This window comes from Argiope bruennichi, chromosome 10 (assembly GCF_947563725.1).
Source record: "Argiope bruennichi chromosome 10, qqArgBrue1.1, whole genome shotgun sequence".
Classification (NCBI taxonomy): Eukaryota; Metazoa; Arthropoda; class Arachnida; order Araneae; family Araneidae; genus Argiope; species Argiope bruennichi.
The window spans coordinates 2,769,075-2,783,833 of NC_079160.1; the positions used below are offsets into that span (position 1 = coordinate 2,769,075).

The window sequence follows — 14,759 nt, forward strand, 5'->3', positions numbered from 1 at the left end:
AGACGATAGCGCCTTGTTTCGTGGTGCGTGAAATGCTTTTGGAAGTTTTCGGTTACTTTTTGACGTTGAAAAATTGTCTCGATAGCTTCAAAACATGACTCCCGTTATCTTTCTTCACATAGTCTATGCGTGGATTTAAGCGAGCTTATGTGATGACGCACGGCGCAACATGTTTATATCATAACCGCAATGGCTTGCGGGTTGAACGCTAAATTTGTGAACGGAGTACAATGGTTTGTTTTTATTATTTTCGTGTTGTTTGAATATTTCTGGAACGTTTTGACTATAATATAAAGTATCAACAATAAAAATTATTTGTAGAGATAACACTCTACAGCACAATTCAAAATTCAGAATTCATTTGTTAGGAGAAGGGTAGAGGAAAATAACAAGCAAAAATCTCATTAAAAAAAATCGGGGACGTCGCATTGTTGAATTTAAAGACGCTGTTTACCATCGTTGTCATTGAATAGTAAGCAAGCAAGATTTATTTCTCCTAATAAGGCTCTATATATTTAGTATTTGTTATTGTTCCATTTATTCAGTCTTCTAGTAATATGTAATCATATGTAACCAAACTCATCCAGCAAGTGTGAAAGTATGCAGATAAGAAAAATTGCAAAGAATAAATGGATAAAAAGTTTTCAGTTAATAATTCATTAACACTTTTTTACAACAAATGCTGAAAAATAATTTTAGCTATGTAGTTTTCATGGTAACTGAGATGACAATGTACAGTTAGTGTTACTCAGGAATTACAGTAGTGCGTCGTTCATTCGTAAAATGCTTTCCAAAATGCCCAGTATTTCGTGGACATTTATCAAGATTTCTGCAAGAAGTTAGCACGTCTGTCATTTCAAATTTCTTTTCTATTTATCGTTTCCAGTTCGAGGTATTCTCTATTGTACAATCTGTAAGTAGGATTCCAGTGCCTCATTAATGCAAAAAATGACCATCAGAATATCTAAACATTACAAATTAAAGTTATGAAATAAATAGTTATACATATCAATTTAAAATACGATTCTAAAAAAATGTTTAATCATGTCGATCGATTAATTATTTCAAGAGTTGGCAATTTTAATTGAACACAATAAAATGCTAGTTTATTTTAATTGGTCAGGATCATTGATCGTAGCGAACCAATATCAACAATTGGTTCGCTACGATCAATGATCCTGAAAAGTTTCAATTAAACGTTTTATGTCACTTGGTCTTAATGATTTTTCCAGCAAAACATTTTTAAACTTCGAATTTTGTGATTTATAAAATTTATAACGTTTTAGAAACCTTATATCATTCTATTGAGTCTAGGTTAAGTTTATAGTGAGAGTTACTTTAATCTTTTAATTGAAAACTTTGTCAACTTAATGGCAACACATTGATAAAAGTTAAATTTTTTCATGTACATATTACATACTCGTGCAGATTAAATTTTTTATTTCATACGAAATAAATTATTAGCAAATAGTTTTAAAATATATTTTAAAACTTTAAAAAATAGAACAAAAATTGAACAGCAAAAGGTATCCTTTACAACATAATGATTTGAGTTTTAAGATAAAGTAAAAAATATTTTGTTTATATTATGTTCAGAAGTTATTTCTGAAAAAAGCCAACAAATCAGCTTATATTTAATTAATTAAATTCTGTTTAAATTTTTAAAAAATGCTTTGAGGTGCACATCCCCTCCCCACACCCTCTAAAATTTATAAGCCCAAATTTGGTAGTTCTAGATCAAAAGGTTTAATATGTAAGGATACATACATTCATATTTATTATAAGGAGAGATTTATCTTCTTCAAGGAGCAATAGTTTATCGTCAACGTGAGAAAATAATTAAAAATTGTTGGGTACTTAAATTTGGCTTTAATAACCATTTAATAATAAGAGAAGTCATTAACAAAACATTTTTTGCTATTTAAACTATAATATAATCAGGACTTTATTTTTAAGAGATAAAAGTGCAATTTAATTTGAGAATCCTTTTAAAATTAATTTAAAACTCAAATTAATAAAAAAAAGCGAAATCATACAGAAAAAAGAAACGAGATACAATGTTTATTTTGTTTTAAATTAAAATGTTTGAAAAATAGGAATTTGTTGTGTGGTTTTAATTTTTTTTAAATACTTGCAAGACATCAGTGGTTTATAAAACCACTTTTCGCTTAATTCCGGATTCCAAACCCCTTACCTTGCAAACAGCAGCCTTTTTTTTTTTTTTTGCTTTAAAATTAAGAGGCAAACTTCTTTAATTAGACTTTCATCCATTTAAGAAATCTGGCGCTTTATTTTTTTCAATTAGCGCTGTCATTTGTTAGCCGACGAGTAATTAGATTACTCGGCATCGCTTTTAAATCTCGGCTCTCATTAGAAATGTGCAACAGATTCCTTTGGAAGATTTGTTCAGTGGCGAAAAGAAACCTCTGGGGAGAGCGTTAGGAAAGAAGAATTAAAATACATTTTTATGCATGAAAACATTTGGTTGCTATCAAAATTGCTTTTAAAATTATTTTTTTAGAATTGCATTCTTTGATAATAATTGTTTTCCATTTTGCGTTCATATTTCCTTTAGCATTTTAATGATTTAGAACATAAAATTAAGATATTAGTAAATGGTAAACTAAAAAGAAATTACATAAAAAAATTATTAAAAAAAACAGAAAGAAATTACTTATCAGATAAAAAAAATGAATCAATCTAATCGCTTTTGAACATTTGTTTGATATTTTTCAATCTCGAAATTCTTCTATCGTTCTGGCTTCCACCACTTCAAATTAGAAACAAAAACACATTCTCAGACATCATTTTAAATTTATCCATTGAATTTCATAACATGATTTGCATTGATGGGATGGGTCGTTTGAAAAATGCTCAAAATAAGCAAGAGCAATGGTATTTTTTTTCTGCATATTCAACATCGTGTATATTGATACTCATGGGGTTAGCAATCCAAACACCACTTTCTGTAAATGTCAGAAAATTTTGAAATAAATTTTCAGCATATATGTCTGATGATTTTCAATACTGCCACGTTATTTTATGTGGCAGAATTTTTCTGGTAGAGAACTATTTTTCTGAATTTTTAGAGAAGTATATTATTGTGTGATGAATGTCAATGAATGAAATGGAAACAACGATCCAAATAGTTTCTTGCCAAGGATTTCTCCAGACTCATCGTGGTATCATCAGTTTTCTTTTTCGTCAGAAAGTGTCAGTAGGATGGGCCAGTTATTTTATCTGGATATGTGAGCGTATCCAGATAGCCACAAGTAGATAAATCATTTTAGTAATACACCACGCAATACATTCATTAAACACACATTTTTTTTTTATTTCATTGAAAACATCATTTTCGCTGACACTTTTTGATATCAATCAGGGGAAGCGTTGTCCGCAAAACTTTCACGCGTGCTCCCTAATAAAGGTGAATTTGTGTTTTATACGTGTTTTTTTCCCATCGATTGAAGTCAAAATTTGGCATAGAACTATAATTGCGGTCACAAAGACACATACCAAATTTGATATATTTAAATCATTGCGTTTTTGAGTACCGCGCTTACATGTTTTCAAAAATACACGCTGACAGACGTTCAACCCCTCGTCGTATTTGGATTAAAATTTAATATATGTTTACACTATAGATGTGAAATCTGTGTACCGAATTTTACCTATCTAACTTACTTTGTTTGGAAGTTATAGTATTAACTTATATTCGAACACCAGGCCAGACAAACTTTATCTGAATAGATTTTTCTCAAAATCTAATAAAACTTTACAAATTTGGTGTCAAAATATATATCAAATTTCCTCCGTCAAACTCAAAGTGTTTTTGAGTTATCTTTATCACAAACAGACAAACAGATGGACATAATACCAAAAATGTGTTTTTTCGAATTCTAGGAAATCTGAAACGTAGAGATGAGTCAAAACCTCGAGTTCGAATTTCTTCGCGATTACAAAATTTTATTTATACTTCGTATACGAAGAAGTACAATGGAGAAATTCTTGGCATTCACTTACTTTTTTCGTTGGTTCTGCTTCAAGCAACAATGGCCCGACAGCATCAACCCCTGCATAACATATTTTCCCGAAAATAAAGAATTCTCTGCGAGTGAAATTTCAAGTTTCTGTTACATAGAGTATTGCCTTGGGAATGACAGACCCACTTTCATTTCGATGCTCCATACATGACGTGTTAAATATCTCTTGAGTACCTGACTAACATTTATTACTCTCGACTCACTTAACACTCTTTGCACAGTTAATCCACCAGAATGGCAACATTTGCTCATTCCAATGAAACTGCTCAGCAAAGGTGGCGGCTTATCGATATGGCATTTTCGATTTAAGGAATGGACCATGGAGTTCTTGAAATCGATGTTCTTAACCTCCGGACATGACAGATGATAAGAGCATTGGCACAGCATTGAAATTGCTTAGCAAGAGTTTGGACATTAAAAAAGTGATTAACAATTGCATTGAGTTATAGGTATGGCAGTTAATGAAAGATTGTGATTCTTATTTAATCTGATGAATAAACCTTTTCATGAACCATTTTTAGATGAATGGCTTTTTTTAGAAAACTAATCTGAGATGTGCTCTTATTACTGGGTTAGAGCATTGTAGATTTTCATAAACATAAGGAAAATAAATATTTTATTTTACAAAAAAAATGTTTAAGTACTTTAAGATATGAAAATTAATGTGTGTACATGCAAAGAATTATACAAAAAGAAATGTGTATACAAAAACAATGAAAAAAATAGTTAATTTTAAATTGCCTTGCAGCTGAATCTTAATAAGACTTTTATTTGAGTTTTTCAAAAGGAATAAAAGAATTAGAAATGAGAAAAAGTGAAACAAAAAGTTTAATTTCTTGAAATAAGTCAATGAAATGAATCAATGGTTCTGAAGATTTTGGCGGACACTAAGGAAATCATGTTCAAGCCGAATGATTTTGATATATTCGGTGGTCAACTCCATCCCAGTTTTTGAGAGAAATTTCAAAAACATCGCTTCACTGGAGATTCTCTACAGTGAAAAAATACCAGGTGAAATACATGGTGAATTAATCAGCGCTAAGCACAGTTATTATTTCTCCAGTTTTTATTTCACATAATGGTTCGCAACCCCTATATGCTTCATAAATGGTCGCTTAACCTTTGCCTACAAACCCTAAATGTCAAGAGAATTCGAAAATAAAACTTTGCAGAGCCATCAACCTTAATAACTTGAAGGATTTTACTATTATTTTATTAAAATTAAAGGCAATATTTGCTTTAAATAAAACTGGTATCACTGCAATGTCTGTTTGGATATTTAAGTGGTGTAAGAATGATTTTCCAAAAGTTATTGTAAAGAGTAATTGAAATGAAATATTTAGATTAATTTTTGTTAAATTAAAAATAACTACCCATTAACCAGGAAGTGACCTTCTAAATTGGATGCAATAGTTTGTCCTGTAGCAAATTTTGATAGAGTTTTTTTTTTTCAAGCCGTTTACTCGTACTACGCAATCTATAAACTCGTTAAAGGTAAATTTGTATTAATTCTCTTGTTTTGCAGGCCTTCTTCTGGAAGCGGAGCAACGGAACAACCAGACTAACACATCGACGAAAGACGGTCCAATGAGGGTCAAGTTGAACGAAGACAGCGCGGACAGACGGACATCAGGTGAGGACGATGACATGCTCATGCAGAGAATCCAAAAATACCTAGTGAGCACCACTTCCTTCTTAGTTTGTGCAATAGTTTAGTTTATAGATCCCACCAAAAGAAATAAACGGAATGATAGTTTATAAAAAAGGGTTTATTAATGTCATTCTAAATTGATGGAATATTACTCATTCTAACAAAATAATTGAGAAATTTCCTCTCATTTTTGAAGGAAACGTTTGTGTGTTCAGACAAGCCAATCTAATTTGCGATCATGAAATTTGAGACACAGATAGTCTAAACAGTGGTTCTCTATTTCCTGAATTTTAAATTGCAGTTTAGCAGAATTTTAATTTTATATTTTGAACTGTTTTCTGTCATTTTTTGCTCGTATTTGTCCATAATATAATTTCTGACCATTGCTGAAAAAAAAAATAGATACACAATCAAATGGAAAAAAAATAAGTGATTTTTAATGAAATGTGTTTCGGAAGTTTAAAATAATTTAAAATTTTCTTATCTGTTTAAAATGCAAGTTTTTATAAGGACTTTAAGGTATAAAACTGAAACAAATTGATTTGTCCTCCTTTAACTTGCTTTTTCCAATATTACAAACGTATTTAAAGAAATATATGGTTCGCATAGTAAAAAAAATCATGAAGTGTATGAATTTAAACACTCGATTATGAAATTTTGGGTGTAATATTTAAAACATCAATGGTATGGCCCTACTTATATTTATGGCGCTTTCAATATTTAGGGAAAATTAAGCCTAAAATGGTACACCAAGCCATTCACAACCGTTTTTAACCTAAACATACATTGCAATTAGTACATATTTACCAACAGCCATTCCTACAACCAGCAGTACATATTTTGGTCATATAGGAATTGCGTTTCATTTACTTTGCTTACTGCAGACAATCAGTTTTTTTTTTCTTTTTTCTTTCTTTTTTTTTTCTTTTTTTTTTTTTTAATATTGCGATTACTTTATGATATGAATTTATCCTCCAACTAATTTTCCTATAAAATAAAATTCTTCAAACGAAAATATTTATTGTAATATTAATGAATTTGAAACCTTGCTAAATTCTATTGAATTGTTGCTAAATTCTATTGAATTGTTGCTAAAATTCTATTGATATTTTTGACATAGCAATATACGCATACATCTACGCATGTGCAAACCTGTGATAGAAATAATTTGTACAGATACTGATGAAACAGAAGACCTGAGACAATATTTTATTGGACTCTAATTACACCATATCCCAGTGGAATGGATTTTATAAAAATGCTGCATTGCTTTTAAATCCAGCACAAAATTTACTGGCGCATAATACTGCTGTCGTATGAATTTGTCTATTAATTCCAAATAGTTTCTGTTACGAACATATATGTTCTTTGAAGTAGTCAGAATACATGTTGGAATTCGTCGTGGTTGAAATCCTGTGTATTCGTGACGACATAACCGTCTACGAATATTGCGGAGTAAAAATTCTTGCGCATCATCACATTTTTCAAAAGCAGCAAAATTCTCCTTTCTGCGTTAAGACAAATGAAACTAACTCACGTGATCCTAGTGATTTTGCACAGTCTTACTTTTTAATGGAATTTTATGAATGTTAATGAATTTTTTACTCATTGGGTGGTATTTGACAATGCACTTGAAAGATTAACAAGATATATATATAGATAGTTTACCTCAAACTTTCCCTCCGAATGTAAAATACCAGCATGATATGTTGATGAGATTAGTATAAAATGCTTTTGTCAACCTTGCAGGGTTGTTGTTTTTTTTAAACCGTAGAATAGAATGCAAAGTATTTTCATAAACATAAGCAAAGTTCTTTATTCGCCTCGTGAACTACACAGATGGTTTGAATTTCAGCAGAAACAATGTAATCGATTTTTGGAAATAAAACTAAAGAAAGTTTTAAAAAATCTGCAAATTTTATGAAAAATTTGCTCGTCTTTTAAAATTAACATCATTAAAAAGAATTTTTTTTTAAATTTTCAGAATGTGTAACACTTACTTTTGTGCAATAATATTTTTAGAAGTCATTTCAGAAAAATGCCAAAATTCAGTTTAATTTTTTATTAATTAAAATTTCTAAAAAATCTGTTCGATGTGCACATTTTCACTATTTTTATTATAAGTGTGCAAAATTTAGTCGCTGTAAGTCAAACAGTCTGGCCTATAGTGCGCAAACACAAATACACACACACTCAATTTTATTATTAGTAGAGATGAGAGAGCGATTGCGATCGTCTCGACTCCTTTCATACCATTATAAACTAAGTGATATAAGAATAAATGTGAATTTATAAATTTATTTTTGCATTGTTACATTTCAGATTTTAAAAAATCGCATTTCTTGTAGGATGCGGCAGAAAAGGCAGGGATTCCAAGCACCTAAGGAAGTCATAAAAAAAGAAGTGACGTGAAGATCATCTAGTCAAAAAGAAAAGAAAAAAAAAGAGTGTAAATTTGTGCGAAAGAAAAAGAACATTTGTTGCCATTCAGACCATGGCGTCGATGACGTCCATCGACGATATGGAAACTTCAACAGAAACTACAGACTGTTCCATATTTCGTGGACAAAAAGTGTGATCTGTATATTCTTTTCTTCTACTTGTTCCATTATTCATTCGTATCAAAGAACTGAAAGATCGTAGTAAAGTCATCGGCAAGTTTCACACAGAGGAATGAGGTATATTTCTGTACACCCGTCTTCCCGTTAGTTTATTTCGATTAGATTAGGATTTCACTCTTTTTACCAATACCCAAATGTATGTTTTGCTTCACATTTGTTAAAATAAGCATTACAACATTGATTCTATGGGGGGGGGGAGTCATCTTTTGAATCTTCCAATTCGAGATTTCAGCATTACAAGAGGATATAAAAGAGCCAAAATTATTTGATTTTGGAGTAGTTTTATGTAAATTTTATTGAATGTAAAATCCTTGCTTACATCAATAGCCGAATGAAATTGTATATAGCCTATATATTTTAAATGTTAAAGTGATTTTAGAGTAAGAATATTTAAAAGAAATAAATTGAATAATTCGATAAAGATTGAAACACTGGAAGCACAAATTGCGAGTTTAATTCTGATGTCATATATTCAGCCCCTTTCTTGCACCTGATTCCTCCCTAGAATTATAATTCAGTTGTTATTAATTTATAGGCTCCATTCATCATTTATGCTGATTTCATTAAAGAAATTTTCGGTATCAATCCTCTTATCATATTTTCATTTAATTCACGATAGCTGATCACTGATCGCCTTAGTGTAATTGGTATTAATCCATCAGCTCCGTTCGTCATTTGAGTTGGTTTCTTTTTCAATAAATGCTAAATTTAAATTATGCAAATCCTTCCAGATGTATAAAAATAACTGTTCCTTGGAGCATTTTGTCTTGTACTTCTAATTATAACTAGATTAATCATACTATTTACAAAAATCAAACTTATGTGATAAATACAATAGAGTTGCTCATTTATATTAAGGACGACAGTACTGCATAAAATCGGAGTTCACCCCAAAATAGTTTTCGGGAACTAAATAAAAACTAATGTATATATTTTCTAAAACTTTGTATAGTACTCCATTTCCTTTTGATATGAATGATAATTACAAAATCTTTCTGAAATAGAGCAGCAGCATAATGCGATAAGAAATTTTATTCTGACACCAATTCCAATATTCTCTCTTCTCAGAAAGCAATAGAAATCCAGAAAGAAAGATAAGGTACTCTTCTTATATCAATATCAGGAAGTAATTAAAAATCGTATTTTACAGAGTTTGTAAATATTTCATTAGTTTATTAATTATATTGATTAGTCTTGTTTTACTTTCCAGAGCTTCGCTTAAAATCTTGGAGCTTAATTGAAAATGCTAACGTTCAGTACTATGGAAGAACGACCATTAAATTAAGCTGATAAATAAGCATGAATATAATCAATTTCATATCATTTCTACATTAACTAAAATTGATCCTAACATAACGAATTATATTTTCATTGGGATTTCTAATAATGTTGCAAACTTTATGCGTGAGCGTGGATGATGATGTTCTTTATGATAAAAAAAAAATTCCTCATATTGAAAATTTTCCTATTTCTGTCTTAAATTTAATGATTTGATTAAAATGAAAATCAAGTTTCACGGATTTTTAAACGGTGGTCGAATAAATGCTATTACAATTCATCTTGATTTCTGTATCATTCATGTAAACGAAATGTTTGTTTTGAATTATGACTTCGTTATATATTATTATTTCCATATTTACTCTTCCATCTTTGAAACATCTATAAAGTACAGCTAAAAATGAAAACAAATGTTATTTTTCATTGCACAGTTTATTATCAACTATTGCTTAACTGAAAGAGAACAAATATCTCGAAAAATTCTGAAGAACAATGCTTTTATACAGAATTCTCTATCAGTTTAAATAAATAAAAATTATATATATATATGTATTACAATTTCATTTTTCATATCAAATATCATGAGTATGTCAGAGTTCCTACCAATGATATTCGCCAATGCTTTGGCTTTTGACTGCTGAATGGCTTTGGACTCGAACACAGCATCTCGAATTACAAGATGATTCCACTGAAGATCCACCGTAGGAGCTGGCCAGGTGCCCAATAAATCCATCATCGTTAAGCTCTTTTTCGTGCAGAAATCAAATAAGTTTCAAAAAGAATTTCAAATAGGAAACAGTCTTTGTGTAGCTTCAGGATAACATCCATTTACGTCGAATAAAATTAACGGATATGAGAATCTAACTTGCTTTATGTTAAAAAGCACATACAGATATTCCCCAATGACTTAGAAATAATGGTTCAATATTTTAAACTTTGTAGATCTAATCACAGCACGTATGTTATCATGCATCGATTTTAAAACGCTATGGTGCATTTAAATCTAGAAGTGCAGTACAAACAGATGTTAAGTGTTTTTGAAGATAGTAAAACAGACTGCTAACTTTCTAACATTTCCACCCAGAAATGTTCTCTTTGGGGATGACACTGTAATGACCAAACTATGTGTTAGAGCTTAGAATGATCTATCAAGAGATCATTAATGGAACGTTCCAATGTGTCGGCTGATGGCTATTAAGGAACACGAGAAGTGAAAACGCTGAACGTATTTGATCAACAAGAAATTTTGAGAAATCATTGAATAAGACTTCTAGAAATAGCAACGTGAAGTCAGCAGGGCATTTTTTACATTACGATCTGCTTATATCTGACTGGCGCTAATGTGCAAATGATGTTATGAAGTGATTTTGAAAAACTTTCATTCAGATTCAAGCATTTCGAAATCAAATTTATGACAAACATAGAAATATATTTTCCGTAATAGAAAGCATTTGATTAAGCATTTGATTTTCTTATGCTGTTCATAAGAATAAACATGAGACATCAAATTGGCGCTTATTAACCAGTACCATAACCATAAGCTACAATCCCCACATCCAGATCTCAATAATTACTTGGATACTTGGCTGTGCACCAACTCCCACCATAACGGGTGCGTCGTCAATTTGAGAAACAAGTTGCTTCAAAGTCTACAAACTTTGAGTAGACTATGACGGTTTGAGAGTTTCATTCTGACTTCTTTTTTTTTCACTCGTTTGTAAATCATACGCTGATAATGCTCCAAATTGTATGAATATTTTCTCAAATAACATTCCATTGAAGACGGAGATCTTCATGCGTAGATATCCTGAAGCATTGCGAGCAATTTCATGCATCGGTGTTTCATGCATGTGATGGAAGTTTTAAAAAATCTTTAAAAATAATGATGAAAAAAATTTTTATTCTAAAAATAAGCAGCAGTGGAGAATTAATTTAAGAGCTACAAAATATCTTAAAGTTTATCAATTGATAAAACGCAAATCCCTTTGAAATTCTGTCAGTTTTATGTTAGCATATCGTCATGATTTCTGAAGTCTGAAAAAAATAATTCTTACGCTTTTCGTACATAATAGAGGAAATGTTTTTGGTATATGTGATCTTAAAATACTAAAAACTTTTAAATTCATTATAAAAAAATGTTTCTAAAAATTTTTGGATTCATTATTAATAAAGTAATTTAATTTCAATGTAATTAAATTAATATTATATAGTGCTGAAAATTCTGACTCTTTTACAGATTTTATGACAATATTTTGTCTAATAGTGTACACTAAGTTATAATTTTTTGATTTTCATATTCCAATTGGTTATGCAGTGAAAATTAGTTTGGAAAAATTAACCATTATATTGCTCTCGGCTGTACTATGTTTGTCCTTGCAAAGATCACGAGATGTTTCATTGATAACTCTAATTATGGAAATAACCCGTTTCATTTCTGTTGAACATATATTCATTTCTGTGATGCTGCGTGTGTTTTATTTAAAATCCTTACTTAATTGTTTTCTTGCTAATTATTTTTATCATATTACGCTAATTTTCTGTAATCACTATGTTGTTGGTACTATTTTAATTTTAGCTTTCTGAGTAAACTTATCATACTTATCCATCATAAATCTATGGATTCGTAAATGCGTAGATATATTCACTCATATCTAAGCATTTATAAATCAGTGAACACTTTGAGAATCGCTTATTTAAGTTTATATGTAATAAGTTTTCATTTTTATTATGTCTAACAGTTTTTTTTTTGTTAGCAAGTTTGGTATAGAATAAAAAATCACAATGCCCCATTCTTCAAATTAGGAAGCATCTTTCCAGTGTACTGAATGCGGAGTGTATACAAAATTGTTGTATAATCATTATCCTTCCTATGGTATGCCAAAGTTGATCGTTTCACATTTTAATGTATCATATCTGTTTCAATATGAAAATAAACATCTTCGTCATTAAAAAGTACCTGTTGACTTTTTTCATCCAACCCTTACAAAATACAGATTCTTCTTTTATTAAGAATTTTAGATCATGATGGAATGCGAAAAATCCATAAATTGAAAAATAATTGAAATAGAATTTTTTTTACAAACATTTACATCATTATTTACTTAGAGATAAACGAAAATAGAAATTAAAACCTTAATTATCTTTACTAAATCTAAAATAAAAAGTAAAAATTTTTGAAAACAAGTTTTAATTTATGAAATAAATAGAAGAAATCCTTTAAGGAAAATTTTAAATTTAAAACAGCAACGCAAAAGTTAGAGCATTTAAAGAAAATTTTTTAAATGTTAACATGTCACTGCATTTGAGTGCGGAATGTATATAAAGTTATCTACTGTAAGATAATTTTCTTTCTTGATAAGTAAGTAATATATGAAATAAGCACATGTACAATATACTTATACAGGGTGTACCAAAAATGGAATATGTTTTGTTTTCCTAAATATTCCATCATGGAGTATACTTTCGTGTATAAAGTTAACATATAAAATGTAGGAAATGGAATGAAAATGCTTTGGGTTTCTGTTCAAATTAATAATAAAACAATTTCTTAAATTATTTTTTTAATTTTTTCGTTTCTGAAGTTGCAAAAGTGTCAATTAGTAAAATGTTTCTCTTACAAGCACTCAAGTTTCACATTTACAGTTATAAAATTTGCATATATATATATATATATATATATATATATATATATATATATATATATATATATATATATATATATATATATATGCTTATTTTTAAGTTTAGAACAAGAACTTACCACAAATTAATATGAGAACATTTATTTAAGAAATGCAAATTTATTCAATGCAATAAAACTGTAAATATTTGTCTTGTTATACGTCATCCAATCACCATGAATTCACGAATTATGTTTTACTTTAATTGCTTGACATTTAAAAATTCGACTATCTAAAGAAGAAAAGAGAAACTTGTGAAAAGGAACATTTTGGTTTTTTAAAGAATTACTGGCATATTGAGCAAGAAAATAAAATTCTTTACTCGCAATTGCGTGCTTTCTAAAATAACGGCATATTTCAGTTCCAAAGAATGTTTGGAAACAGTTACGATTTATGCTGTATGTAATCGTAATGCTGTCCCAGATGTCAAAGAATACAAACGATATTTCCAGAATTTCCAACAGCCTTCTAGGAAGTATATTTACAGATTACTTCAGTAGGAAGAAAAAACAAAGAACTTAGAAACAAAAATATCCTTACTTCCCCGGAAAGAAAAGGGGAGGATGAATCATTACACAAGTGAGACAGAAATTGATATTTTGTCTATTAATTTTTCAAGTTATTCTTATATTAATGTACGAACAGGGTTCAGAACTCGATATTTCAAAATCGAAGTGTTGAGAACATTTCAAAGCATTAACTGGCATCCATATAGAATTCGTGGAGTCCATGAACTGCTAAAACAATTATATGGATAGTTACACTATCGACGTCTAGAATTTTAAAGCTGGACCCAATTTTAGACAAAATCGAATCCTTTTTTTCTGAGAGATATAATTTAGACAAACCAATGTTTTCCTGCTCGAGATAAAAACCTTAGTCCTCAAAATATCACTTTTTGAAAAGGTAAAAATGCATTCATTCTTCGTATTAAAGTTTCGTCGTTAGTAGCAATTTTCTGTAAATGTGATAGGTGGCATTTCTAGAAACTCTTCAGTTGTTCCATTTTGTACAACAGTATGCATAATGGTGACTGATAAATTCAGTTAATTTTCATTTTCGACACGTCTAAACAAATAGATGAATTTGCTTTGACCGAACATATTCTGTAGAACTTAGTAGAAAAATTCAAAAAGTCTGTCGTAAAGTCACAACGCATGTATAGAAATACTGACAAAGAAAATATTCATATTGAACTATTTTAAGCTCTCAGTTATTGAATTATCAGACCAGTTTTTAAAAATTTACTAAAAGCTACTAAATGTATTATTACATTCTGAATCTGCTCTTTTAATAAAATTTTGTATTATGTATATAATCAATGGAAATTACTATACATATCTCGCTCAAATACCAGTAAGAAACACGGAAAAAATGTCTTAATTAGTTAACTTTATTAATTCTGGTATTTTAAGACATTAAAAGACAATGATCTATTTTACCTTTTAATATCTGAGTAAATTTCGCCTATAAGAGCATGGAAATT

General features: G+C 29.6%; 1 protein-coding gene across 3 annotated transcripts in view; it reads left to right on the plus strand.

The window, feature by feature from the left end:
* The window catches only part of LOC129988111 (cell adhesion molecule DSCAML1-like), a 578,154-nt gene extending 565,681 nt beyond the window's left edge, over nt 1–12,473 (plus strand). For 2 of the 3 annotated variants that reach the window (XM_056096237.1, XM_056096238.1), the window contains exons 24-25: nt 5,569–5,720; nt 8,043–12,473. In XM_056096237.1, coding sequence (XP_055952212.1) covers nt 5,569–5,720; nt 8,043–8,078 — 188 coding nt within the window. In that variant the 3' untranslated portion in view covers nt 8,079–12,473. The remainder of the gene's footprint in view (nt 1–5,568; nt 5,721–8,042) is intronic. The other variant, XM_056096239.1, reaches the window with a different exon arrangement.
* Nucleotides 12,474–14,759: the final 2,286 nt, after the last annotated feature.